The sequence below is a fragment of the Egretta garzetta genome, unplaced genomic scaffold (assembly GCF_000687185.1).
Source record: "Egretta garzetta isolate BGI_Z169 unplaced genomic scaffold, ASM68718v1 scaffold11, whole genome shotgun sequence".
In the NCBI taxonomy this organism is placed as follows: domain Eukaryota; kingdom Metazoa; phylum Chordata; class Aves; order Pelecaniformes; family Ardeidae; genus Egretta; species Egretta garzetta.
Genome location: NW_009258621.1, coordinates 1,711,342 through 1,738,000, shown reverse-complemented (window position 1 = coordinate 1,738,000; position 26,659 = coordinate 1,711,342). Strand labels below are relative to the sequence as shown.

General features: G+C 41.8%; 1 protein-coding gene and 1 long non-coding RNA gene across 8 annotated transcripts; both read left to right on the top strand.

The window, feature by feature from the left end:
- Positions 1–199: 199 nt before the first annotated feature.
- Positions 200–12,116, top strand: YPEL5 (yippee like 5). Of its 7 annotated transcripts, XM_035903596.1 has the most exons (7): positions 200–331; positions 2,619–2,757; positions 2,861–2,925; positions 3,104–3,253; positions 4,062–4,250; positions 8,119–8,291; positions 9,948–12,116. In XM_035903596.1, the coding sequence occupies exons 6-7, from the start codon at positions 8,151–8,153 to the stop codon at positions 10,170–10,172; spliced, it is 366 nt and encodes a 121-aa protein (XP_035759489.1). In that variant the 5' UTR covers positions 200–331; positions 2,619–2,757; positions 2,861–2,925; positions 3,104–3,253; positions 4,062–4,250; positions 8,119–8,150; the 3' UTR covers positions 10,173–12,116. The 7 variants fall into 7 exon arrangements, with proteins under 7 accessions (XP_035759489.1, XP_035759491.1, XP_035759490.1 ...); XM_035903598.1 differs by having other exon boundaries at positions 200–2,757; positions 2,866–2,925; XM_035903597.1 differs by having other exon boundaries at positions 200–2,757; positions 4,121–4,250.
- Positions 12,117–13,324: 1,208 nt separating this feature from the next.
- Positions 13,325–25,890, top strand: LOC118453303. The gene is made up of 3 exons (XR_004843225.1): positions 13,325–13,670; positions 14,195–14,363; positions 23,420–25,890. It is a non-coding gene; the product is annotated as an uncharacterized LOC118453303 (long non-coding RNA).
- Positions 25,891–26,659: the final 769 nt, after the last annotated feature.

Sequence of the window (26,659 nt, the reverse complement as noted above, 5' to 3'; positions counted from 1 at the left end):
CCCCCCCGCCCCTGCCGTGAGCGCGGGCCTGCCGGCTGCGCTGCCCGGTTAGGGTGGCAGCGGTGGGCAGCTGTGCCGCTTGACGCCCTCCTGATCCCTTCCCAATTAGAAGGGGGCTGCTGGCGCACCGCGCCTTGAAGACTTACCGCCGGAGCAGCCCCGAGTAAACGCCGTGTCCCTGCCTGGCAGGCTAGGGTGGCAGCGGTGGGCAGCTGTGCCGCTTGACGCCCTCCTGATCCCTTCCCAATTAGAAGGGGGCTGCTGGCGCACCGCGCCTTGAAGACTTACCGCCGGAGCAGCCCCGAGTAAACGCCGTGTCCCTGCCTGGCAGGTGACTGTTCCACGGGAGCCGGTTGTCAGAAATCGAGCGGTAGTTGTTATTTGCTTACCGAGGCTCTTCCAGCAATGAGCCAGCTTCGCCTGTCAGCTCTTAGGTTGGATTTTGCCTGTGAAAGTGTAGATTCCCAGGGAACCGAAATATTTGGCAAGCGCCTTTTCGCTCTGGAAAAGGTTCTAGTCAAAGCAAAAAGGAATGCAAAGACTTGTCATCTGTCTGTTCATTTGTTACTCTGTGTACAGACCTCAGCTGTACTGTGCAAGCAGATACGGATTAGATTAATCCAGCATGTTTATTTAAGAATAAAGGCTGTCTTTTGGACTAACACAGTGATAGAATTTGATAAATTATCTTCTTTAAACAGTAAACATGGCATTAGGGTTAGATAGAAGGAATAACAATGTACACAAGTCTCATGAGAAACGAAGGGCATGGCTTTTCTCAAAATGGTAGGTGTCACGGCAACTCTTAATGTCAACAACTAATGGCAATAGATTAACTATTAGCATAACTGAAAGTTTGTGACTGACGGCAGAAAGGGAGGGAACTTGCTCTGTAGTTGTAAAGATTTCCTCATGCGGTTAGTTCAGCTATGTATTTATATATATAGCCATATATATAACAGGTATGTGGAATCCTGTTATGTATAGACTGGTTCCAGATAGCTGAATTCAACTACTATTCATAAGAAACGAAACTGTCCATTTTTAAGTGTTGCTTACTTTTTCTAATGTTAGTCTTTAGAGACATTATTTGGAGGCTTCTGTCATCTGCTGCTTTCACTTCCGTAGTTGTGGAAGTACTTAACTTACAGAATGCACATCTAATTGTTTATATATAGATATTAATATTAATGATGAGTGAGTTTCAGGTGTGGCTGCCAAGTATGTGAAGACATAAGAAATTGCACCTCAAAGCCTAGCAGAGAAGATGACAAGAACATACGAGATTTGTTACTTGTCACCTGACAGACTGAGAGTGTACACATGCACACGTGTGTACACACACACACATATATATACACACATATATATTTAGCATTCCCTCTGCTGGTAGTCATCTCAAGCTCGAAGTAGTGTTGTCCAAGTTAGGTCATTGGTTCATGTTTGTTTACTATCATTTGACCTATGTTGAAATCCTGAGTTGCTCAAATCTTGCTGAAATATGTAATTCCCTTAAGCAAGATTTAACTTTAAAATATCTTTTTTAATACATAGAGGAAATGCCTGCATGCTGTGGATGTTTGGTAACAAGGCTGTCTTTAATTTTGGAACCTTTATCTACATTTAGGAGTTTTCCTAGTTGATATGAGACTTTCTTGGTGTGATGCACTAAGCAGATTGGCAACCTTTCTGCCAGTGGATGTAGATTGTATGGAAGTTTGGATGATCACTGTCTTTTCACCTTTTCTTTAAAGTTTATTTATTTATTTTTTCCCCTCCCATGACTCATGAAACCAGTGGTGTCTTCAGGTGAAGATCTGAATTAATTTAGGTTTCCAAAAGTTGCAGAATGGATTAATAGGCAAAAGTTGTCTTATCTGCTGAATTAGTATAAGAATAAATTTATTACAAAACAAGGAAATACAGCTTTCTTAAAAACGCTTGAGGAATTAGGGAAGGGAAAGGGGAGATGGGAAGGGAAGGGGAAAAGAAACAAAAAGACAGGAGTAGTTGTTGCTTTTGGATTCTGTAGTAGAGGTAAAGAAAATTAATCTGAGTCTGATACCGTTTGTAAACGGATACTTTTATATGTTCTCTAGCAAGAGTATTGTGAGGATGTAAGTTACTGCATGGGAGATGCTGAGATATGGGGGCTGTAGTAGAAACAAGTGGCCACCTGTATGGCTCTGCTCTCTGTGAATTTGAAACAAACTACCCTGTATTATTGCATACACATATTGCATATGTTATGTTAATGTATTTAAATGCCATTATCCCACTGCAAAGCTTCTGCCGTACCTGGAAATAAAGCCAGTTTGCAATAGAAAATCACACTACTATAACTTGCAATAGAAAATTAAAATAGTGTAACTTGCACAAGTGCAGTTTCATCCTGCAAAGCACCCTGTTCTAGGCGGGTGCTGTGCACTGCATATGGGCACAGCTTTCATTACTTTGCCAAAGCCTCTTCAGTCATTTGACTATATTAACTTCTTTGCACAGTTTGCTGGAGTAGCTGGATGGCTCTAATGAGCGTAGCATACTGTTCCAGTGCACTTTCTTCCTTCACATCTGGCTATGTGAGGTGCTTTCTGATAACAAATTTTGCATATAGGCAGAGGCCAGTGGCTGGGCCCTGCGTACTTCAACAGTTGCAGAAGTCCATGGTAGATGGCTGAATTTCGGACCTCCTAAGAGACTGACCACATGTGTATTTTCAGATGCACCCCCACTTCTGAGCAGCAGAAACCTGGGAAGGTAAAGAGCAAGTTTTATTTCTTTGCTTACCCAGTGATTCTTTAATGTGTAGTCTTGTGTAGCTGTGCTAAGTATTCTTTTTCCTCTTTTGTTTGTCTCTGAGATGAGAAGAGGAAGTTTAAGCCTGGTTCCTGAGATGTGAAGATGAAGTTTAAGCCTGGTTCCACAGTAAGTACATCCTGAGAATGTTTTACTGTGCCTAGGGGAATGCATAGTCCTTTTTCAAGGGGGGAGAGAGTGCTTACTGGCTCACCATGCAAAGGAAAATGTTTTTCGTCAGTGACATGGCGAAAGAGAGGCTGTCATAGTTTTTTATCCTTTAACTAGCAGCTGTTTTCTGTTGTAGATCTGAGATGCAGTAGATGGTGCTGAAGCAACACTGAGGCTCCTGAAATATCCACAGTCCAGTGTGTATAGAAAGTGCCTGCTGCCTCTCCCAAACACTGATGGTCCTGTGTCTTCAAGAGATGCACTCTGGGACAAGAAAACACTGACTGTTAGTTTTAAAAATGTTAATAAATAGTTCTTTGTGTTATTTATTTGTTCTTTATTGCTTGTGAAGGTAGGCAGGTTAGGTAGTACAAATACCAACCAAGGAGTGCTTCAGGTGGTTTCAGCTCTGTGTGTAGACAGTCGTCAAATTTAAGCTGTTGAATGTCAGCTCTTTTGACAGCTGTTGCTCAGTGTTGCCAAAATCAGCACTGAAAGACAGGTGGAAGTTTGGGAGCACACTGCTCTAGGAATACATATTATAGCACACAGCCACTGTGCTTGTGTTTCCTGTCCGTCCACAGTCTCACTGGTTCTCCCAGGCATGCGGGCAGGAAATGTTTCACAGTATGACTAAGGAGTTGTATCGAGGTTTGTACTGTCAAAATAACACTGTGAGCAAGCCTTACTAGCTGGGTTATACCAGCTAGAGTTGATTGTTCTGCTAAAGTCCTCTCAGGAATGCAGGTTGATAGTGGTGGTCAGGGTGGTCAGGCTAATGACACAGTGGCATGTGCTCTCAGTTCATAAAAGTACCTGTCTCTCTGAACGGTGTGGATTTCATAAGTGGTATCACAGAATACCAGATTGGAAGGGACCTCAAGGAGATACTTTGTATCCCATTAGTGAAAGTGAAAAAGTCTGCCTTTTTTACATTGGAGCCATTCATTTAATATTCCGGTTTGAGCTTAGTAATTTGCGTGTGGGCAAGATTACTGGGGCTTCATCACTGACACATAACCAACAAAGAATGCTTAGCTGACTTTAAAGATGAAATCATGGGTCAAAAAAAAAAAATCTCTTTTTTTCCTCAGCCTTTGCTTTTGTGAATAACCAAAATTCTGTCCACTGTTTCTGAAAATTCTGCTGGTAGCATGATGGAATTGGTGTGATGCAGTAATGTCACTTTCTGGGGTTGTTAATGACAATAGGGAACTGGACTGGCTCTCCGAACCAATGGAAGTTACTTTCACTGTTTCTAAGTGTAGAGAGTGGATGAATGGGTAAGTGCACTTCTTGCATTTTCCTCCCCCAATTCGAGGATCTTAAGCTTTAGAAATGCTTAAATGTTTCACAGTTCTTCAGCTTTTCTTTATTTAAGAGAGCCTTCCCACTGCCTATAAAAGCTGCCTATAAGTGGCTTTTTTTCAGATCATTTATGTATGTGTGAACATAAATAGACGCCCACACCTTTTACATGGGAAGTGAAAACTATAGGAAAAAAAATTACAGTTATCTTGGGTGACTTTGTACACACCACTTCTGTAAGGGATATGAGCCTGAGAGCAATGGAAAATTGTTTTCCCTTGTTCTGTTGTGCTTCTGGTTTTTCCAGTGTACAATGAGTATACCCTACAGGATTCAGGGTCCTTACGCAAGGAGAGAACAGTCTTTATCCACAGCAAGTACCTTCTGAATTGGTCTTATAAGTGAATACCATGTTTTTAGGTTGGGAGGAAAACAAAAGGGTGGGGAGGGAGTGTGAAATGATCCCAAGCTGAAATTAACTTCTCTGCCTTATATGAGAGGAAAAAACAAAAGTTTCTTCTTAGCTTATTCAGAAAACTCATGATCAAATGCAGCGTTTGAAGGCTGCCTTACTGACAGTTGTTTTGTAACTTTTTTTCCTACTTTTTACTACTGTGAGTGGTAATACAAAGACTCATGTAAGTTGACTAGGGTTTTTTTGCCAACACTTCAGACGGACCCTTACGGATTCATTGAAATCCTGTAGCAATCAAAACTGAGCGCTAAGGATGGTTGTAGGCTGCTCTCTCTTTTGACTGGAATCTACCATGCGGCAGTTAAGTGCAGAGGTTATTTTAAATATCAGACATTCTAGTAGGATTACATTATTTTAGCACTTTAAAAAAAAAATATACTCAAAATCTGTTATAATGCAGATTGTAGAATTTAATTTGCTAAATTTTTAAATGTGTATTTGTTTATTTATTTAGTTCAGGAATACACTGTATTCTGAAGAAATTTTTTCCGGTACCAGCTGGTTTATTAGATTTTGCTGTAAATTTAGCCTGAATTCTCACAGCCTTGTGCTACCAGCAAATGAATCCCACTTTGTCTTTCTGTTGGGACTCAAGTCTTTCTCCAGTTTCTTTCCCATTTAGATACTTGATGAGGTTATTTTCAGCTTTTTGGGATGATATAAATAATTGAAGATTTTAGGCCTTGTACTACTGGGCAGGTTTTGCAGCCTTAAGTCTTTGAACATACTTCTTAGTGCATTTATTTTAATGTTCGTTATCTTCAGGACTCAACACTTCAGACCATGCATAATGCCATATCCAGAAGTAATACATTTGTATGCTGCTTTGACTTCTAACATGCTTGTAAGAATTATACTCGCACTCTCTTCTGAAGTGTTTAAATGTTGGTTTTGGTGACTCTGGGTTACTGCTTTTCTGGGTGCAGTAACATGAACTATGATTTTAGATAGGTGATGTGTTTACATTTTAAGTGTTTGGATGCATATTTTTCAAAATGGCATGCTTTGCAAGGTTAGTCTGTGTAATGGATCTGTTCTTGTCACTTACCAGGCTTAGTGTTTGTGTTGCTCTTGGTAAAAGAGAGGGATGGTTTGGGATTTGTTTTATGTTTGCTTTTAAAAGTACTGACAGGGTGAGCATTGTGTGTACCCTGAAAGAAATACCCCTTTGGATGTTGATTCCAATAACTTATGATTGGTTAATTGTTTTTAATCCACAATCCAATCAACACAAAAATAACATTATCCAAAATTAGTACGGATGACACATGGAGCTAGGCCAAGTGCCTTATGGACATATCTGTCACAATTGCTTTTATTGCTTGTATTTGTGGTTTCTTCTGGTTGGAGACTTTGACTGATACTTGTTTATTCATACTTATTGTCTGTTGATTTTCCTTCATGCTGTCACTATTCACATTTTATTTCTTTCTTTTGCCCTTGTTTGCTAGGAAAGATAAAAGCATAATAGAAAGATATAACGCTTAGAGAAATTTAAGGAAAATGCTTCCTGTATTTTGAGTGGAGTCACAAGGAGTCACCCCTACAGTTAGCTGGGTCTTTGAAATATTTTTGTCAAACTCAAGACCTGTTTTATTTATCCTTTCAAGAAGAGAAATGGGTATTCTATCACCTTTAAAGGGAAGAATCATTCCATCGCTGTGAATTTTTATGTATCCTTCAGACAGGATACAGAAGACTAATAGCAATTTGAAAAATGTAAGGAACTAGTGCTAAAATCACTCTGTTCAATACTAGGAACCCTTTTTATGGCCACACATTGTAAGAAAACAAAGTGGTGAAATAAAACAATTGAAAAAAATCATAATGTCAGTGATTTATGATTTTTATGTGTAAAAACGGTATTTTAAATTTTGTGCATGCAGGTGCATGTTTTAGTCCATTTGCTTTGTGCATGTCAGAGTAAGATTTAAGAAACTGATCCCCTAAAACCTGAAATGGGTTTAATTTAGTTATTTGTGCTTCTTGAAGGCATTTGACACAGAATTTTCAACTTGAGCACAAAATTTGTTTAATTTCTCTATGATTGGCACACTGTCTCCTGCTCTGAAAGGTAAAACCTGCACAACTTTAATATTGCAGTGTGTCAGATTTATTCTGCATTGCTGTGCGTGAAAAAAGCAGAGACAATACTCTTTTCTGATTCCACATCTGAATCAGATGTGGAAGGTAAATATACCATAAATGGAGGTATATTTAACTTAACTATAGATGTTTAGTCATAAAACTTCTCTGCAGTAGAAATGGAAATAACATCATCATTTAATTTCTTTGTGATGTTATCTCATCCTTCGTGATTTAAGTTTTCAGCTGTCTGGTATGTTCTGTGCCTACTCACTAGTTAACTTTGAGTAATTTATGTTAGTTGGTATAAAGTTGGTGAGATACTTTAATTTTCTCAAGCAGTGAAGAGGTTTGTTTATCAGGTATAGCAGATCTGCTGCTATTCACTTTCTAAGCTCTTTTTCTGCTCATTGGGGTTACCCAAGTGTCTTAGTGATGACGGTTTGGAAATAGCTTGGGTAAATGACACGGTGTTTTGTATTTAGGTTAGGCAGCTTTAAACGTTTGAATATAAAGCTGTCTGGTGTAAAGATTGGCTGGATTGTTTATTATGTGAAATAGCATCCAAACCCTTCCTATGTTGTTATGTATACGAAACCAGTAAGGGTCAAGTCAAATACAGTAGCTCAGTCTGCTCTACTAGAAGACTGAAGTGTCCTGGATGGTGGCGTGTGTGATGCATGTCATAAATTGTGCAAAGCTGAGGGGCAGTGACAAAATAAATATATATTTAAAAATGGCGGGGGGTGACTTGGGAAAATTAAACTATAATTGTCTTAGTGACTCAATGTGCTTCTCAGTACTTCATTTCCCAGTGGTGACTAAGATGGGTGAGTAGTTGGTAATATACTGGAATGGAATTTCAGTATTGTATTAAAGCAGAAGGGAAAATAGGAAAGAAGTGGAAGCATCTGAGTTTAAGAACTATAGGGTCCAGTAGCGGTCTGCAAATACCAACTATATTTTAAAGGTTTCAGGTCATGTTTTTCTCCTTTAATGTAATTAGTTTGTATCTAGTTGTGTCATCTTATTGGTGAGACCGTCACTGTGGGAAAGAACTTGTCTCGATGGGATGAATGCAGTCTGTAAATTCAGTAATTAATCTGTGAAAGAAAGAACCTCTGCAATCATTAAGCTGAATTGGTTTGCAGAGTATTCTGCCATATATTTGGGGTGCTTGGGGTTTGTTTTTGTGGTTGCCTTTTTTTTTTCTTTTTTCTTTTTTTTTTTTTTTTTGCTGCAATGCTTTGTTTACATGTACATGATCTTCCTTTTGCTTTCAGGTCTTGGGTATAAACTTACGTAAGTCCTAAAAATGGGAAGAATTTTTCTGGATCATATTGGTGGCACTCGCCTGTTCTCCTGCGCAAACTGCGACACAATTCTGACCAATCGTTCTGAGCTCATCTCCACTCGTTTTACAGGGGCCACAGGAAGAGCCTTTCTTTTTAACAAGGTTGGTAAGAAGCTGAGGGGGAACTACTATTTGCTTTTGAAAAATGAGTTTTTTAGTTTTGATGACAGGTTCATATCCCACAAACTTATTGGCTAAAGTGTTGTATAATTACTTTTGATTTTTTTTTTATTTTTATTTTGTTCTATTCAACTGTCTTCGAAGTCAGATTAGGCTTTTACTGTTGGTGTCAAGCTATCTAAATTAGTTTATCTGCAATACTAAAAGACTATAAAGAGGACTGTGTATATAGAGGCAGCGTGCCAAAATGCATTGAGTTTTAATTTTGGAGACATCTGTAATATCAACCTCAAATTCACTCTGAGAGCATGTTTTGTCTGTCAGAGTTTCAAAGGCATTTGCACTTTTACTCAGTTAAAAAAAAAAGTCTAGATAGTATTCTGTTTCATTTCTAAAACACATTTAATGCTTAACAGTAGTACAGTAACTTTAGGTAACCACAGTCTCTTTTACAGGCAGTAATACTCAGGTTTAGTTTAATTTTTTTTTATTGATCACATTATATTTAATTCAACGGATTGAAATATGGAAGTCATAACTCTGAGTGAATTGTAGCATTACTTATTAACCCTCTCCGTTAGACTCATTGAAAAAAACAGTAATTGTCCTTTGCTTTCTCACAGAGTTACTGGTCATGTAATCATTGGTGTGTTTTGGTTTGTTTTTTTTCTTGAAAGCTATTTGGTCATTGGCAGAATTGACAGAGACATCAGTAATGTCTTTGCTTAACTGTGCTTGGCCTTGGGATTTCTGATATGCTGAATCCTGTCAGTATTTATATCTAAGTGTTAGGCTGCATAGCTATAAAGGAGCTGTGCATCTGATTTCTTTCTCATCCAGTAAGCACTGGATCCTGGGGCTCAAATTTTTCTTGTGTTACATCGTGGAGTTTAATTGCAGAAGTTTGATTTTTAAATTTCTGTGGTCAGAAGCCTTACATGTGAAGCAGAGAGAGCAAGCACAGTCAGGTGGAAAGCTGGGAAAGCAGTGCAGCCCCTTCTTTTAGAATCCTACTGCAGTTTGGATATAGTTCTGACATCAACTTTTCAACAAATTCTACATCCTGGTTCTGTGGTGTTGCTGCCTAAACAAGTTAAAAGTATATTTTAAACTGCTGAGATAGCATACAAAAAAAGGTGAATGTTTAATGCCTACGTTCTCAGCCACTGAACCTTCCTTTTTCTTAGATGATTATTTCAAAAGCACACCAAGATTTTAAAAGTACCACCTCTTTTAATATTTTGGTTCTGATTTCTAGGAATCACATCACTTGCTAGAAATGGGTTACAAATATTACAAGTGGATTAATATAAATTGATTTACAAGCTGTTCACCAGGAATTTCTTTAAGCAAGTTGAACACAGTGCTCTGCACTCTCATACATCTTTTGATAGCATTGCATGTCTCTCAGTTAAACATTGAGGGTTATGCATCCCCGTGAAGCACATCTTTAAAGTGCTACCTTCTCAAGCAGGAGATTTTCAAGGGCTGTTGACTTATTACACTGCAGTTTTCAGTTCACGTGCAGTGCCACAGGCTCCTTACTTTAAAGTGTTGATAGTTATGCACATTATGACCAAGCTTTGCTCAGGGCAGACTAATCCTTTCTATTCCCTATCCCCTGTATATTTGTATCAGGTGGTAAATCTTCAATACAGTGAAGTTCAGGATCGGGTCATGCTCACTGGCCGCCACATGGTTCGAGATGTGAGCTGCAAGAACTGCAACAGCAAACTGGGTTGGATCTATGAATTTGCTACTGAAGACAGCCAGCGCTACAAGGAAGGCCGTGTTATCCTGGAAAGAGCGTTGGTCCGAGAGAGTGAAGGATTTGAGGAGCATGTTCCATCCGACAATTCCTGAAGAGACTTGAGTCTCTTTGCAGGTTTTCTTCAACTGAAACTCAAAAATAATAAAATCAACAAAAAAATCTGCTTACATACACTGTCACCTTAGCATCAGAGTCGGATTCATGGACTACAGAGTGGGAAAGATTGTGAAAGTATTTCAGATGGAACCTTCCTTTCTTTATTCCTTTTATATTTTACTTTCCCTCCAGCAGCTGTTTGTAGGAAGAATGTTGTGCAGATGCTGTAACTTTTTCTCTCTTGCATTTACATCTGTTAGATTTGAGATTGTATCTACAGATACAGTGGGCTAAAGGAAAATATTTGGGGGATTTGTCTTTTGTTAGAGAGAAATCAATGAGTTTTTTTTTTTTAGTTTGCACAAACTGATGTCAGCATAAAGTTATTTTAAAACTACAGATGTTTTTTAAAAAGTATATTCCAATTTTTGGCTTAAGTTTTTAGTTGGTTTGGGTTTTTTTGGTTTGTTTTTTTTTTTTTTTTTACCCGGTCTTTTCACCTGATTTGCTAGCTAAAGTAAAGAGATCCGAATTTGTGCCGAGTGCTAAAGGTTCAGTGTTGGTACAGCTTGGGCTGGCCCTTGTGCCATATTCTTGTTGAGGTTGATTGGTAGCACAGAGCCCATTATTTCTTGTCGTTCTTGACCCAAAGATGTCACCATTCCTTGTTTATTTGTGAAGTCCCATTCACCATGTAAACTGGTGTTGATTGGAAACTATTCTTGAAATAGGGCAAAACTGCTTGGCTTTTTTAAATTTTAACTGATGTAACTTATAAGCATAGTAATAATATAAAATACTAGTTGTTTAGTCTTGCGTTGCTTACAAATCAGAAGCTGTGTTTGTAAGGATAGGGATCCACTGAGAAGCTACTGTTTCAGTAGTAATTTTTTTTGTTTTGTTTCTCTACCAATCTCTTGAAGTAGATAGGCAATTGCAAACCTTAATTCTTCTTCAAGTAGCTTTCTTTAAACCCAGAACTTCCTATGTTAAACACAGCTGCTGCGTAAAAAGAAAAGATTGCCAGCATGTTTGTTCATGCCTAGAGTTATGCAATCTGCATCTCTTGAAAAGATAAACAGCTTGTTTTCAAATGCTGCTTCTGGTGTCAAAACCTTTCTCTTACAACTTTGTTGAACCTTTTCATTGTGATGTTACGTTTTTATCTCTCTGGGCAGCAGTACATGTCAGCCTAGCAGTAACTAGTGACTTGGATTCCTGCTTTCTTCTTGTAGAGGTCAGCTCTGTTTAAAACAACGATATTGCTTGCCTTTTTAGCAAAAATGCTCTTCATTAACTTAACTCAAGGGTGCCCAAACACTTTTCATTGTGTCTTAAGCCATAAGTTAAGATCTCAAGGGCTGAAATTAAATTGAATGTTAGGTATGTATGATTCCTTATCAAAGATACAAGTGTTTTTTTTTTTTTTTCTTATTGGATAAATTGTGGTCAACATGAAATAAGTTACCCGCAGACGTACAAGAAGGGAAAAAAACCTCCACCCAACCAAACAGATCTGGGCTCTGACCTTTCAGAATAATGTTTCTTCCCTAGCCACAGCTCCATATCTGAAGCTAAAATGTGGAGGGTGACTGTGCAGAGTATTTTTCATAATATTTTGGTTGCCAAGTGGCAATTTGGACACCCCTGACTTGAATCTACTGCCTATTTCATGTAAAAGTAGCTTTGTTATAGAATTGTCACATAGAAAGAAAACAGAGTAGATCACATCCCAGAGCTGTGCTTGAATCAGGCTGCTTAAACGATAGTGTACTTGTGCCTCAAATGAATCGGTTTTTGCACTGAGTACAGTAGTACCCCATTATCTTGTACTTCTGTCCTTCACAGACCCTAAAAGCCCCATTAGCATGGTTCTCTGCAGTACTTTTCTTGTACTTCTGACATTACAGTACAATAAAGTATGTTTTGTCCTGAATTGATATTTGCATTCTTTTTGAGTAATTTTCATGGAGACTGTCAACTGAATGACATAACCTGTCTTCCATTCACTACACTGAGTACATCGTTGCATTTCTACAGCACAGTGACAAGCTGTTGATGAGCATCTCTCTCTGAATAGGTGGCAAAAGAGTGTACTGTTGATTTTGGAAGGTGCTAAGTAAAGCTTCATGCATAACACTTGAACACTTGAAAGCCTTCAATTTACTCCTGTTAAAGAGAAAATAAAAGCAGGAAATTGCTCATGTAATGGAATTCTGGGTGCCAGACTTCTTTCCCTGTCTTTGAAAAGACAGCAAGCTAAGCAAAACTCCAGCTTTTGCAAGAAATGTGAAGTTTTAGCTTCTGAAATGGCTTGGGAATTGAGGAACTGGAAATTTGTACATCTGGAATTCTGTGACCTTTTTTCTTTGCATGCAAATGTTGGGGAGAAGCCTTCTGCTAGCAGCTGGTCAACTTTGTAAGCTGCAGCTGAAGAATTGAGGTGAGAAGATCATTACATTGGTGTAACGGAGCCAGAGGGGCTTATTCTAACTGATATTAAGACCTCTTCATTTTGGTAGAATGTTAGATGGTGAGATGTTAAAGATTACGTTCCCAAAGTCTATGATTTGAAAAACACTGTTGACATGAACTCATTAAAAGCCTGCGAGGCTTAAGGAAGTCCACTGTAGCTTTAAAACAGCAGACTTCGGATCGCTCTTTTAGCCTACATGCTGTTCCCTTCCCTATCGCCTTGGTGGCTCTGTAGGAGAGTTCAGCCTCATAAATATTGACTGCTCCTCCTTGAGACGCTTTGTGTGTGAACACAGATAACTTATCTGTAGGGAACAAGACAATTGGTCTACAGCACTGCTAGCAACAGAGGAGACATTGCTATTTGGTGTTAAATGTTATTTTGTAGTAGGGCAGTAGCCTTGGATTCCCAAACAAGGCATGGCTGGCACAGCAAAATGCTGCTGCAGTGAACTTGTGCCTGGCATGTGATGGCGTGCCTGTGTTGTTGGGGCACAGAAGGTAGCAAGGGAATCCCAGTGCGCAACGGACTCTGCTGTACTTGTACGGAGACCTCGGGGTTTGTGCTCTTAGGCTGCAGCTCGGGCTGAAGCTTAGGCTGCAGCTTGGGCTTAGCAGCAGTACTGTGACTTTTGCCAAACCTTAGCTGTATTAGAGTTTACATTACTTGTGCTGTGACCTCATCCTGTAGTTGCAGTGTAGATGTACCCAAAACCAAAGTACCTCATTAAAGCTGCTGACTACCATTTCAGCAAAACTCAGCTTTGGGAAGATGAAAAGATCGGATGGTGTGTTTGCTGATTGAAAAGCCAGTTTAGTTATGCTTTCTGTGGGTGTTCCAAAGAACTTTCGAAATGGCATACGTTAGCTTGCGGCTCTGTTAGAAAAGGTAGCATTACCGTGGGCTCTGGGGATGGCTTATGGCCAGCTGACACAGGCCTTATTCTTTCAGGGCAAACTTGTCTCTTTGGATTTCTGCCAGAGCTGTAGGAAACAGCAGATTGTCAGTGGATTAACAGGTAAGGAACTGGTGAAGCTGCAGTTCAGGACACAATTGCCAGGTATAAGGAAGAGGTGACTGGGAAGGCTATAGCATTGAGGTGGGAAAAGGCTAGCTGGTTAATCGACCCTGTTTTAGAAGAGAAACTTAATCTATGATCTTGCAGTACTGTTCTGCAAAAGCCAGAAATAGTGCGTTGTATTTCCTTCTTGGGCCTCCCTTCACTTATTTAACAAAATAATTAAAAAAAAAAAAAAATCCAGTGAAGCTTGGTTTCCTGTGGCTGTTGAGGGCTTTGCGGACTCCTTGATGCCTGACAGGCATGCAGAGCTTCAGACTTTGCTCGACTGGGGCGCTGATTATGGTTTCTCTCCAATCTGGGCCCTGTTTTTGCAGGACTTTAAAGAACTAAGCAATTTTGAGACCCTTTTCTTTATGAGCTGGAGTTCAAGTGCCCAATAACTTAAAAGGATCACTTTGAATGGTGGGGAGGAGTATGACCTGATTGACGATGTCACTCTGTAAGCCTTTTTCTTCTTTCAGGAAATCTGAAATATTATGGCCAAAGAAAATGAGCTCCTCTCTGTTTCATCAACTATTGCATGGCAAAGACATTCAACAGCTTCTGACAAGCCTGATTTGGACAGCATGGAGCTGTTCCTGGTCTCTCTGTTGCTTCCCTCACCACCTCTCTCTGCTGTAAGGATTTCTGGTACGTGTAGGAAATTATAAGGAGAGAAATCTCATGTTTGCCTTCCAGCCTTTTGTTTCTTTACTAATAGGGTTGTTCTTATTTGAATGGATTTCTGTGATGCTAGTAAAACTGCTGGCAGTCCAATGCCAGCCTTTCACTAGGTAAGGGCCCTCCCGGTGGGGTATTAGTGACATTATCATCTCTCTCATCCTCAAGTCTAGGCAGAGGTTATTTGGGAATGATACTTGACTGAAGAGCCTGCTCTGAGTAGAGGTGATGTGAAGGAAGACCTCATACACCCTGATGCAGGACACTTCCATTCCATTGCTATGCTGCATCTCTTTCCATCTGATGTTATTGTCAGTGTGATCTGCTTAAGTTTGCATCACAGCTCCTCCTTCTGAAAAGGAGGTGACTGTGAGACAGCAGTCTGTGCCTCTTAAACGTGGCATTTCTCTCTCAGGGGCCTGAAATACCTACAGTTTGGTACAGGCTGCTCTGTCTTCTGCTCAGTTTGAAGGGGTGGCTGTGTTCCTGTTTGACTTGTTACTGCAAAAATAAACCCTGGCGCTTGCCTAGGAAACGGCCAGAACATCTCTGCAATGGGAGGCAGGTTATGGAAGAGAAACCCAGATTAAAGAGTAAAGAAAACATTTGGGGGGGGGGAGCAGATTCAAGTTTTACTAAACCAGACAATTTCACTCAGAAGCAGCAGAGGTGGAGGAAATTCTAGAGGTAAGCTTGCACCTTTTCTTTATGACTTGTGTGGGTTCAAGGAAAGTGGAAATCAATTGGGCCCTGTAGACGATCTAAGGTCACCTGTTAAACAGAGGAAGAGTCTGAATTCAAGTGCTGTTTCTTTTGAGAAACCTCATTGAATGTCCTCGCTGTAGGACACTGATAATGGGAAGTGCAGAACCAGAGCAAAGTTTCTGGCATCTCTGTGTTTGGGTGAAGGCAGCTGGAAAGTATTTGTCCTTCAAAGTAGGCTCTGTTTTTGTTCTCATTATCTGAAGCATTTAACAGTATCAGAAACTTGCATTTCTTACAGAAGTAAAAATAGGAGAAGGAACAAAAAGCTATGGCATTAATTCACATTTCCTAAGTGTCTGACAGGAGTAGGTGGGAGAGAGAAGGGCGTTCAGACCTTACATTTTGACTCTTCCCATGAGAGAGATGTGTGCTTGCCTGACATCAGGATCCAGCGCTGTTTCCCTCTAGGACTCGGGGATGTTTAGATTTGGGGGGTTGCTTTGTCCTTTTGGAAGCATTTGATTTCACTGTTGTAAACATTTACAAGTGTTTGAGACAGTATATTTACTGAATTACAACAGACTTCCTACCATAGTTGTTTGCAGACTGATGGCCAGACATTGCAATAGATGCAGTTGGTGAAACAGGGAGGCCCCTTTCCTACTAGGGAACACACGGCAGAATGGCTAGCCAAAAAAAAACTGCCTGGTGACTTTCATCTGTCCTTGTAGACTGACTGAGTATCACATTCTCCTGTCCTTGCAAGTGTTTGAGCACAGAATGAAGAAGAGTATGTTTATTACTTTTCAGGGGTGGACCTTTGCTCCAGTGCACCATCAAGAAGGTGGGATGCTCTGAGGGAGGTGGTGAGGACTCAAGTGCATCTCGCAGACAGGGTGCAGAAACAGCCTCTGGGGCTGTGCTGCTGGTGGTATTTGGCCAGCAGATCCTTCTCCCTGTCCTATGCATTTTTATTAGGTTTGGTTTGGTCTGGTCTGGAAATCCATGTGCAGGTATGCTTTAGTCCACACAGTGCAGCTGACCGTGCCCTCAACTAGAGCAAGTTGCTTAGGCTTCCTTAGGGCAATCTTTTTGCTTTAGGGAATAGGGGGAAAGTAGAACCTACCTTAGCTCAGTCAGCACCCACAGCTGTATGTGATGAAATGCATGCAGAAAAAGCTGTAACAGCATGAATCTGCAGTGATGGCTGCGCCTTCCATACAGAATTAGCACAGTTTAAGGATTTGGGGAAGTGCCTGCTTTTGGCAATATTAGAGGGTCACTGGATTAGTCATTTCAGCTCAGAAGGGATCGATGGATTGTCTATTCCATGTCTCCCTGATGAAGAGGGATTAGCTTAGTGATGTACTCAATAAACCTCTATTCTTGGGATGAAGTTTCTCAGAGTGATTTCTTATTGTAGATGAAAGTACATTAGAGAGATACAATTTAGGTCACAAAAGTAGAACACTTAAAAAATGACAGATTTCCAATGGACTGGGTAGCACATGGTTATCCTGTCCCCACATACGTGCAGCCTGGGGGTGACAGTGGTATGTGGTCACAAGAGTAAGGATTGCACGATCGTCAGCCTTTCATAAGTATGTGCTGAACCTGTAGTTACAACCTCTGTCCCGCCATTCCTAACTTTGGACTGTTTGGCTTTTTAATAATTTTGTTTCTAAAAATAATTTGGATATGAACTTTCCAATGTGCATTTAACTGGCAAAAGTAAAAGGAACTCAGATTAAGCATTTGTAATTGCTGGCTTCTTCATGACTGGGATTTCAACTGGAAACCCCATTTGGTGCAGTAACCATTACTACTTAAGCTCCAAGGCTGACTGCTACTTAACCAGCAGCTGGAGGAAGCTTTTCATCAAAGAAGGCTGAGTAGATGTCAGACCTAGGCTTTAGAGGTTTTCATTTGATGTAAGGTCTCAGCGTGGGATAGGGAACTTTTTTCAGTTTGTATGCTGGTTCTGGTTAGGTTGGGGGGATGGGGGGTTGTTTTTGTTTTTTTCCCCCTCCTGATGCCTGGAGTTGGTGGATTTTCTGCCCCATATAGGACTTTGGAGGAAGAGATGGGAAGAAATACTACCCAAACTGCTTGACCGACTCTCTTGCTTCCAGCCTTCTGAGTTGGGAAGGTTCCTGCTCCATGCATGTTCCCTGTCAAGGAGAGAAGTGCCCCGTAATTCATGTGCCACATTTTTGGGAAAGGGAGGAGCATCTGGAGGTAGCTTACTGTCTTATCTCGCCCTGCTTCATTTGCTCTATCAAGCTGCAGGTAAGCTCAGGGCTTGTGGAAACTTTGGCTGCCTGTCAAAACAAACTTGAGGCACAGAAAAACAACAGCTTTTAACACTCAGTCCAGTGAAGATTTAGGACAAAATAAATCCCAATATTTGCATGAAACCAAAAATAAACATGAAAGCCATTTCCCCCATAAAAATCACTTCAGCCACATTGGTATTTTTTATGTGAAAAGGCTGAAGGAGAAGCTGGTGGAAGTCTGCCACAGGGAGGGAGAGGAAGGCAGAGGAGGAGAAGGATGCTCTGCCAGAGGTTTTGCAGTCACTTGCTGGCAGTATTGATGCTTAGATACCGGCTCCAGGTGCCTTGGGGAAAGTGATACTCATTACTGGATCCTTTACCTGTCTCCTCCTTTTCTACGCCTCCTCTCCCTGTTCTCTGCAGCCCTGTTGTGCTTTGTTCCTCCTTCTGCAGTCTGTGCTTTTTGCCTCTTGCCATCTCCCCACACTGCCATTCCTTCCTCTCTCTCCTTCCTTCCCTGCTCTTTGCATCCCTGCTGAGTTTTCGGCAGGTGGCTTTGTTCCTCCCAGCATGGCATCAGAGGCTGCGGTTCTGTGGTGCCAGGCTCAGCTCTTCACTGCAGGCTCCCCCTCACCCCGGCACTGTGACAGCAATGCTGGTGGCGTGGCCGCAGGGTGAACCGGTACAGGCAGACAGAAAAGCTGTTGCTGGTCTGATTCACCGGGCTGTCACGCAAACGGCACACGTGCCAAAGGCTTGCTCATAGTGGTGCTACCTCTGAAGTCAGGTTTTTATCCTGACCCTTCTGTGCCGCCAGGGAGGCATGAAGAACACAGACACAAGTGAAGTGATCTTACTGTTCCCAGTTCCTGCTCTGGTGGCACAGATGCTTAGGAGAGACAGGTATGGAGAAGGCTCTGCTCATCTCTTCTGCATGGGGCTGGTGCCCAGCATGGATGAGGAACTGTGCTGGAACACTAACACATCCCTCTGCAGACACACAGGCAATGGGCAAAAGGCATGCACTGGTGTGCCAACCCTACCAAATTTCAAGGCCCAGCTCCAAAGTATTGTGTCACAAAAGTTTTTTAGCAAAGTAATGGGACACTTTGTTTTAGACAGGCAAAATTATATACATCCCCTGATCCTTGTTTTCAGAAATGCCTAATCATTTCTAAATGAACTATTTCAGAACATAATAACCTATCCTGAAGCAGACGTCCAGCATAGAAAACTTCAACCCAAGTGTTTAATGCTCAGCAAGTAAAATTATAACCAGCTGAAAGCAGAGGTGTATTGGGAAGTGCCAAGCAGCCTTAATTTAGGAGACACTTTTTGCACAGACACTTCAGTTTGCCAGAAAAGAAAGGAGAGCCCAGCTGCCAACAAGTGCATCAGTTTGGACAGAAGAATGGAAAACTACATTTTGCCCTTCATTTATAGTGCTTCAATATCTGTTTTCAGGACGCAAACATATATCTGCTTTTTCTTGTCTTAAATGGGCTAGGTGTATAAAATCTAGCAGAGGCACTTGGTTTTGTCCATCTTTTAACACCGTAAAATTGTTTATGGTATTGCCTTAGAAATGGCTTAGTTCAGTGACCTTTTCCAGCACTGACTAGCTGCCAAATAATCAGTGTTTGAAAGACTCTGGACCTGATTCTTCTCTCCTTTACACTGTTTTTTCTCTTGTCATCAGCTGGCTTTGTTGGAGCTACTAATTCCCTACAGGCTTGGTCTGAATAGAAAAATATATAGATAGATTTATATATATATATTTCTGTATGTGTACATATCTAGAGAGGAATTATATAGAATAGAAATGCAATCATAGTAGCTGGGTGGTTTCGGTTTTACTTGACATTGTGCACACGTGCTGAGATCATTAGATTCCTGAAGCGTACTCATGAGCACCTTTTCCCTAAGGGATACCTCTCCAAGCGTTCTTTAGAGTTCTGTGTGACTTTGCTGTTAGCTGTAAATTTTCCCATCTTCATCAGTTAGAGGACCAGACTGAAGTACTCGTTACAAGAATACTAAACCATTTATTTTCGTCTCCTTCTTGTAGGCAGAGGCAGTACAAAATGCAATCCTGGTTTGAGGTCCAAGAACTGGCTGCTCAGGTGGTGAAATGCATTCTCTAACCATGCACACCTTAGGCTTTACACTGTAGCATTTAGTGGAAGTGGTGTCCTTTCGTATTACCAAGCTTAGTGACAGATGTGATCAGTTTTGGAATGACTGTAGCAAATCGTCAGAGTTTTCCATGCTGTATGCCATTTGCTGCACGTTTATATTTGACAAGTGAGAATGATGCTACCCAGCACTTTTATGTAAGGTTTTAACCCAAAGACTTCAAGGCCTTTTACAAAAAAAGGTGAGAATGACTACTTGCTTTTGTGTCTGGATGCTCAGAGACTTCAGATGCTTCACCTGGAGTCTACGCTACAGTTCTGAGATCTTGCAGCTTATGACTCTGGGAGTGTGTTGACCCTGAGTAAAAACCCTTATCCATCGACGTTGGATTGCTGGCCTGTGGTGGCAGGGAAGGGCTGCCTGGTGAAGGCACGTTGAGGATGTGTAACCTGAGGGTAACCATCAGTATGGTTTTATTATCCCAAATATTAACTCAGTTGTGCCTTATGGCAAGGCCTAGACTGGTGCTGAATTAAGACGACAGCAAGCAATGGTGTCATTTTTTCAGTCACCTTTCAGAGTGATTCCTTTTAAGTCCTCTTAGATAAACAAATTTGGTGATCTGCCATCTTCATTTCTTCCCTGCCTTCACTCCTGTCTTTTGCCTCCATCTGTTCATCACAAGCTGAACGCTTCTCATAGTGACATCCTGCCAAACCACCATCCTCCTCCTTGGAGCCTTTTGCTCCCTGTTCTTCCCACCTACTCTGACCTTCACCAGGTTCCTCCCTTCTCCAATCCCATCATAAACTTTCTTTTCTTGGCCTTGGCCGCTGTCTGCATCCTTTCTACTTTACCAACTCCATGTTGTTTCTCACTAGATCAAGTGGTGTTCAGAGATCTTACTGACACCTTTTTTTTTTTATTAGGTTGCAGGTAGGATTAGTGTGAAATGTGCCAGAGATTCCAATAAGGGTCCTCAACAGACATTCCACCTCTCTGTTTTGAAACTGATCCTGGAAATCTTTAAGATTAATGTAGGATCATTTCCATTGCTCCCTCAACAAATGCAGTACTTCTGTCTGGGGTGCTTTGAGTGTATCTGATTACCATCCCCAGCTTACCTTTAATAAAATCCCAAGCTGCCCTGGCTGCAGCTGGTGGGGTGTGATAGAGACAACAAAATTAATTTACAGCAGGGGAAGCAAGCAGTGACAGGGACCCCTGCATAGAGATACCATTATTTTCCTCCCTCAGCCTAAGAAACAACGGAAAAAGAGAGTGCTGCAGCTGGGCACTGCAGTATGTATCCATAGATGGCAGATTGCCTTGCATACTCCCTTCGATACTATTTTTTTTTTATAAAGGGGTATTTTGTGCTCCTCTGGTATTTGATGTGGCCAGATGCCAGAGAGGAATGCCAGCCACTGTCAAATGTCTACCGCATGTGTTGCTTCATTTGCATGTCCATGTGGGATAAAGCCAGCTTCTCTGCGAAGCACCAGTGTTCCACACATCAGCTCTATTTTAAAGATGGATGTTGTTAAGAAAATACTGTTGCACTCCATTCCAACATCATCCATGAGCTGACCCGTATGGGGTGGTCTGAATCCAGCTCAGAGCCAGCTTGTCTCCTGAGGACGTCTGCATCTCACTCCCCCTTCATTAGCTTTGCAGTGAGATGTGTCCATTGTAATAATCGATGTTTGTGTTTGAAAAATGTCTGTGGCTGGGTATATACCACATGCCATCCGTTATCAACCTGCATTTTAATGAAGAGCTCTTTTCTGACAGCAGAAGGGACTCTGTGAAAGTTTCAAGATCTAGAAATACTGGGGAGTGAAACCTGAAGCAAAGTTTGGCAGCTTGCAAATTATTTATTGCCTGGGACTTTCACTGAATCACTGCAGCCTAGAGATGTGGTCCTGCTTTCTTAGCCTTTGCCAGGTCTCCTTGCTTAACTTTTAGCTGAGGGGTGGGCACCCTGCCTTTAATGGGGAGAACCTTTCTCTGATAAGTGTACTGGGGCCTCAAGGCAAATATATGTCCTTAAAAGCTTTTCCCCTGAAAATTCTCATTTTATTTTCCTGGTTAGTCAAAGCTGCTAACAAAGGTGATTTGATTTGTCCTCGCAGAATGACTTCAGACCTCCGTCCTAAGGAGGCTGCAGCTATAATTTGATTAAAGTATTCCAGTATTCCTGGCTGAACCAAAGGTCCATGGGATTGTGGGGGGATGAGAGTTTGTGACTGACTCGAAGGGTATGTGGCATCTGACTATAACCTTTGGGGTAAAATACGTCTGTGTCACTTCAAGTTCTCAGACCAGAGCCCAAGTTCGTATTTGTTTCCTTCTGAAATAAAACTTGGGTCAGGTTCTTCCCAAAGTTACACTTCAGCACTGTTTATCCCAACAACAAGCTTTGAGCTAGACTTCGTTAATCTTGTGTTGATTGAAGAGGTGTTTATAGGAAATCTAAAGCAACTTTATTTCCCCAGGGTTCCACAATGAGGATGTCAGATTTGCAGCTTTCCACCTTAAAATAGACCAAGAGAATTCCTATTGTTCAGGTGACATAGTGAGGCTGAGATGCAAACATAGAGGGAAGCAGTAGCTAGTATGTTTTGACTGGTTCTTTTTTCCCTGACATTTGGGGTTTTGTTTTGGGTTTTTTTTTTTTTAAATAATATCTTTTATGGAGAAGAATAGGGGAAAATCAGCGGCCAGCTTCTGGCTGGTGCAGTCGGGATGCACAGCCTGCACAGAGGGTGAACGTGACTTAACGCCTACATCTGACAGGAACCAATTTAGACATTTTTCCCATCTCTGCAGAGGGCTGCACTGCAGTATTAAACATTGGTGCCTGATTAATTCCCTCCTCCCCATTTCTCAAAGAAGGAGAGGAGGAACAAGCAGAAGTTAATAGCCGGTGGCCAGTGCATCCCCTGTAACTTTGTAAGCGCTGAATTGAAGTCCTTGCCCTGAAATGTGTGGGTGGGTTCTGATATAAAACCAGATCCCCTTTGCAGACCCATAAGCATTGCACTGTCGCTATAAGCATCACCCTGACCAGAAATTCTGCTGAGGACCTCAGGAACACATCTCAGTCAAGCTTCATTGAACCCAGCACTTCCTCACAGACTGTTGGAATCAGCATTTACCAGCATCGGGCTAAATTTTGGTGTTGAAAATCCTACTTGCATCGAGTGGAGTCAGAAGGACAGCAGCTGGTACAGCCCTGGAAATGAAGAGGCCTCGGGTCTATGCCCAGTTCTGCCACCAGCCTTCTCCTACAACCCCGTTCCTATGAGGCCATTTTACTTTTTGTCCTACAAGTTACCCGCATGCTCTGTGAAATAAGAGTGCTATGAAAGACCTAGAAGTTGTCTGTCAAAAGTATTATTTTGTCAACTAAAGAAGCCATGGCAACATAAAGCTACAACACAGTTTCCATCACAAGACTCACTTGAGTCAGTTACTGCCTTTGAAACATCTGTGGTGCAGGCTAAAAGTAGACTTTTCCTACCAGAGTTGAAGTACATTGAAGGAGTCACATGGGGGGGGAAAAAAAAAGTGCAACAACAGTTACACAATGCCTCAACGGTTTCCTTGCTTTTGTTGTTGCTATTCTTTTTCCAGCCAGACTGATGAGTTTACTGGATTTGTTGAACTGCGATATAGTGAACAGCACCACCGCTGAGACCCTCGTGGTTAAGTTTCCTAATACTAACAAAATTCCTGCAAGGAATTACCTGCAGCTGGGGGTTTATACCACCGCTTGAATCTGTAGGGACCAGAAAGTTGTAGGACTCTTACCTGAGCACTTTATCCAGATTTGTACCTGTTCTATTTTACCTTTATCCTATGTTATGGTAACTTCTGTCCTCCCTGCATTCCTCCCTGTTCTAGGGATGCGTCTATCTAGAGATCGGAAACATGGGAATAAGATCACTGGATGATATTTTACCTGGAAAATGCAAATATATGTCCTGGAGGGGGAAAAAGTTGCTTCTCTCTGAGAGAGATTTGAGATACCTGAAATAGCTGAGATGTAGTGGGGAACATTTTGGACGTAACTTCGTGACATGACTAGCAAAATGGGCCAGTGTGGGGCCTGCCGGTATGACACGTCGTGCTTGCTTGGATCTGTAAACTGCACAGAGGATTTTTATTGAAGAAACACATTTCTACAGCGCTTTTCACTTGATCATCTCAGAGTGCTTTAATAGGCTCAGAAGATGCTGGGGAACAATCAAGGCAGAAGCCATGCTGTAGATCTTGCAGCATTTATTTCTATGGAAGTCATCTTTTCTTACTCCCTTTTTAGTCAGACATCAAAAGGAAAACAACAAGATGAAGGCAAAGACTGAGGCTCATGCCCAATGCTTTTCCTTATCAGCTGCGCTAAAGAAAGGGAGAAAGGAAACAAACAACATTGCATGTAAATAATATATTTTTTTTCCCTTTGACTACTACAATTTCATTGGTTCACTGTAATTAGGCAGAAGGGACTGAAATGATTTGTATGTCAGATCTAGCAGACAATATTGTAAAGGTATCATTCTTTTAACAGATACTTTTGACTCCTGAAAGCCTGGAATCAAAACCTTTATTTCAAATGCACGCATACTTCAGCAAATTTCAGAAGCAATTGCCAGTTTTGTGGTTTGTACCTGATATTATGCTGAGCTAAAGCCAGGATTTGAAAGTTTGGAAAATATGGCTCCAGATTTTTTAGTCAAAGGCCATCTGAAATTATGAGCAAGAAGAAAGGAAGAGAGTTCATGTTTTATGGGCCAGGTGTGCAGGGGTGTGTGATATACTGGGTGCTTTTAAGATATGCCAGAAAGTCTAATCCCAAGGCCGGGAAGACAACCCAGCAAGCAGAAGAATTTGGATGATAAAGTATCAACACAAATTGCTGACTGCTGTCATTAGGGTGTGCATTAAGGGGAGTTTAAAGCCCTCTTAAAGAGAAATAAAGGCTCTGCAGTGTTGTTAGGAGATCGTTGTCTGAGGGATGGATACAGGAGCAAAGTACCACAGAGAAGGGGCACAGGTTTATGTGCAGCTTTGAAGGAGGGTGGGGAATCGTGGCAGCTCCGTGCCGGTGCTGTGGCTGAGCTGGGGTCACCAGGCTCATCCTGGCTCGGGCCCACACAGCCACACATAGGGGAGATGCCGCTGTTCCAATGCCCAACACAGGGAATCGAGGGACAGGTTTGCAGGGGTGCAGCAAGCATCTTCTGCTCTCACAGAGGCAAATGAGAAGTATGGGTACCCGCTTGCTCTGAGAAATCAGGTTTTGCTGTTCTCAGACTGACTGGTTTTGTAAGTACTGACCTTGCCAATTTTGGTGCCTTGTCCTGGTACAGGAGTGTTTGGAGATGTCCCTGTGAAAAGGGTAATTTCTTCTTGGTTTTGTAACATTTTATGTTAAAATCTCTTCCCCTTACCCCAAACTATAGTCTCTGGTCCCCATAAGGACTGTGCCTGGCCTTGGCTGGTTCGTCACCTCTCCATTCACCCCTAGGACACTGACCTGTGATGAAACTCCACTGATGCAGAGCTGATGAAAACTGTGTGTGGGAACCTGAATGAGGAGGTATGTAAAAGTCAGTTGCCGAGGGAAAGCAAATCTTTTCAAATCCTTTTTTTTTGGCAGGCAAAATAGGAACTGCCTCTGAGCGGGGCTGGTAGGGGGTGGTTCATGGTGCTGTGCTGGCTGCACCAAGCGATGCTCTGGCCCCCTCTGTGACTCTCCTGAGGGCTGGTGGCACCAGCAGCAGGGACTGGACAGCGAGGGAAGTCAGGAATTTTGTTAGAAGGTACTTATGCATGCAAGTATCGGATATGTGATGCAACAGCTGAGTCTCATGGTGTGAAGCCTGCATCACCCATCATCTCAAAGGAACAAGCCTAGGGTGGAAGAACTGCTCCCCCACCATCGCAGCTGATAGCAGCGCTCTGTTCCCGTGTAACGGGTGGTCTCTCTGCACATAATGAGCAACCTTTGGAGGACTGTGGAAGTAGAAATGTTAGGATGTAAGTAGGCCTCTTGACTGAACCTTCACCCTGTCTCCCGAAACAGTCCTTACTGTGTAACCTTCGTGATAAACTAGTTCCCACGCTGAAGAAAGCAGAATCCAGTCTGGCAGTGAGTCGTCCTGAAGCCTTGGCTGTGTAACAAATGTGTGCAACTTGCACCCCCTTATCTGTCTTTTGCATAGCACCTCTGAGAGAATACAAACCCTCTACCCGCTCTGCAAGCACAGCGTTCACATCAGCAGAGCCTGTTCCTCTGCTGCTCAGTCTTCTCGCCTGGAGCTATCATAAATAAATGGCTGGTCCTCTGACCTGACCCACAGGGGAGGTTTAGATTGGACATTAGGAAAAAATTCTTCACTGAAAGGGTTGTTAAACATCAGAATGGGCTGCCCAGGGAAGTGGTTGAGTCCCCATCCCTGGGGGTATTTAAAAGATGGGTAGATGAGGTGCTTAGGGACATGGTTTAGGGGTGGGATGGCAGGGTTAGGTTAACAGTTGGACTTGATGATCTTAAAGGTCTTTTCCAACCTAAATCATTCTGTGATTCTATGATTTGTACTCTGGTTATTCCATGACGGGATGGAGGAGCCAGCAGCTTGTGCTCTGTTTGAACAATATTGTCTGCATCTTAAAACACCTGAGATACAACGTTCTGTAGCGGGGCTGTTGGTGTGGGAGAATGGGGCTTGTGCCCACTGTTTTCAAGTACCTGTGAGGCTGTGTTTCAAAAATCGGGCATTTCACTGGTTTACATGTACTGTGAGGAGAAGGCTCATTTAATCATATGTTGAGGGAGAGGCAGCACTGCAGGGAAAGGCCAAGAAGGCCTGAGCTGGATACTGTAGCCTGGGAAGACAACGAAGGGTGGCACACGACCAGACCCAGTTTCCTGGGGTTACAGTTGGATGCTCATCTTCCTCTCCATTGGTATTCCAACTTAGCAAATATTGCCCTCACAGAAGTCAGTGTTAATTTACCACAACTTGTGCCATTTATGTTGGCTAGAAAAACACAACTTGTATAAGATGACATACAATTTATTGTTAGTCTATTTAAAAGCTTTAACAGTCTGCTCGAAGAGTCCTCATCAATCCACTTACA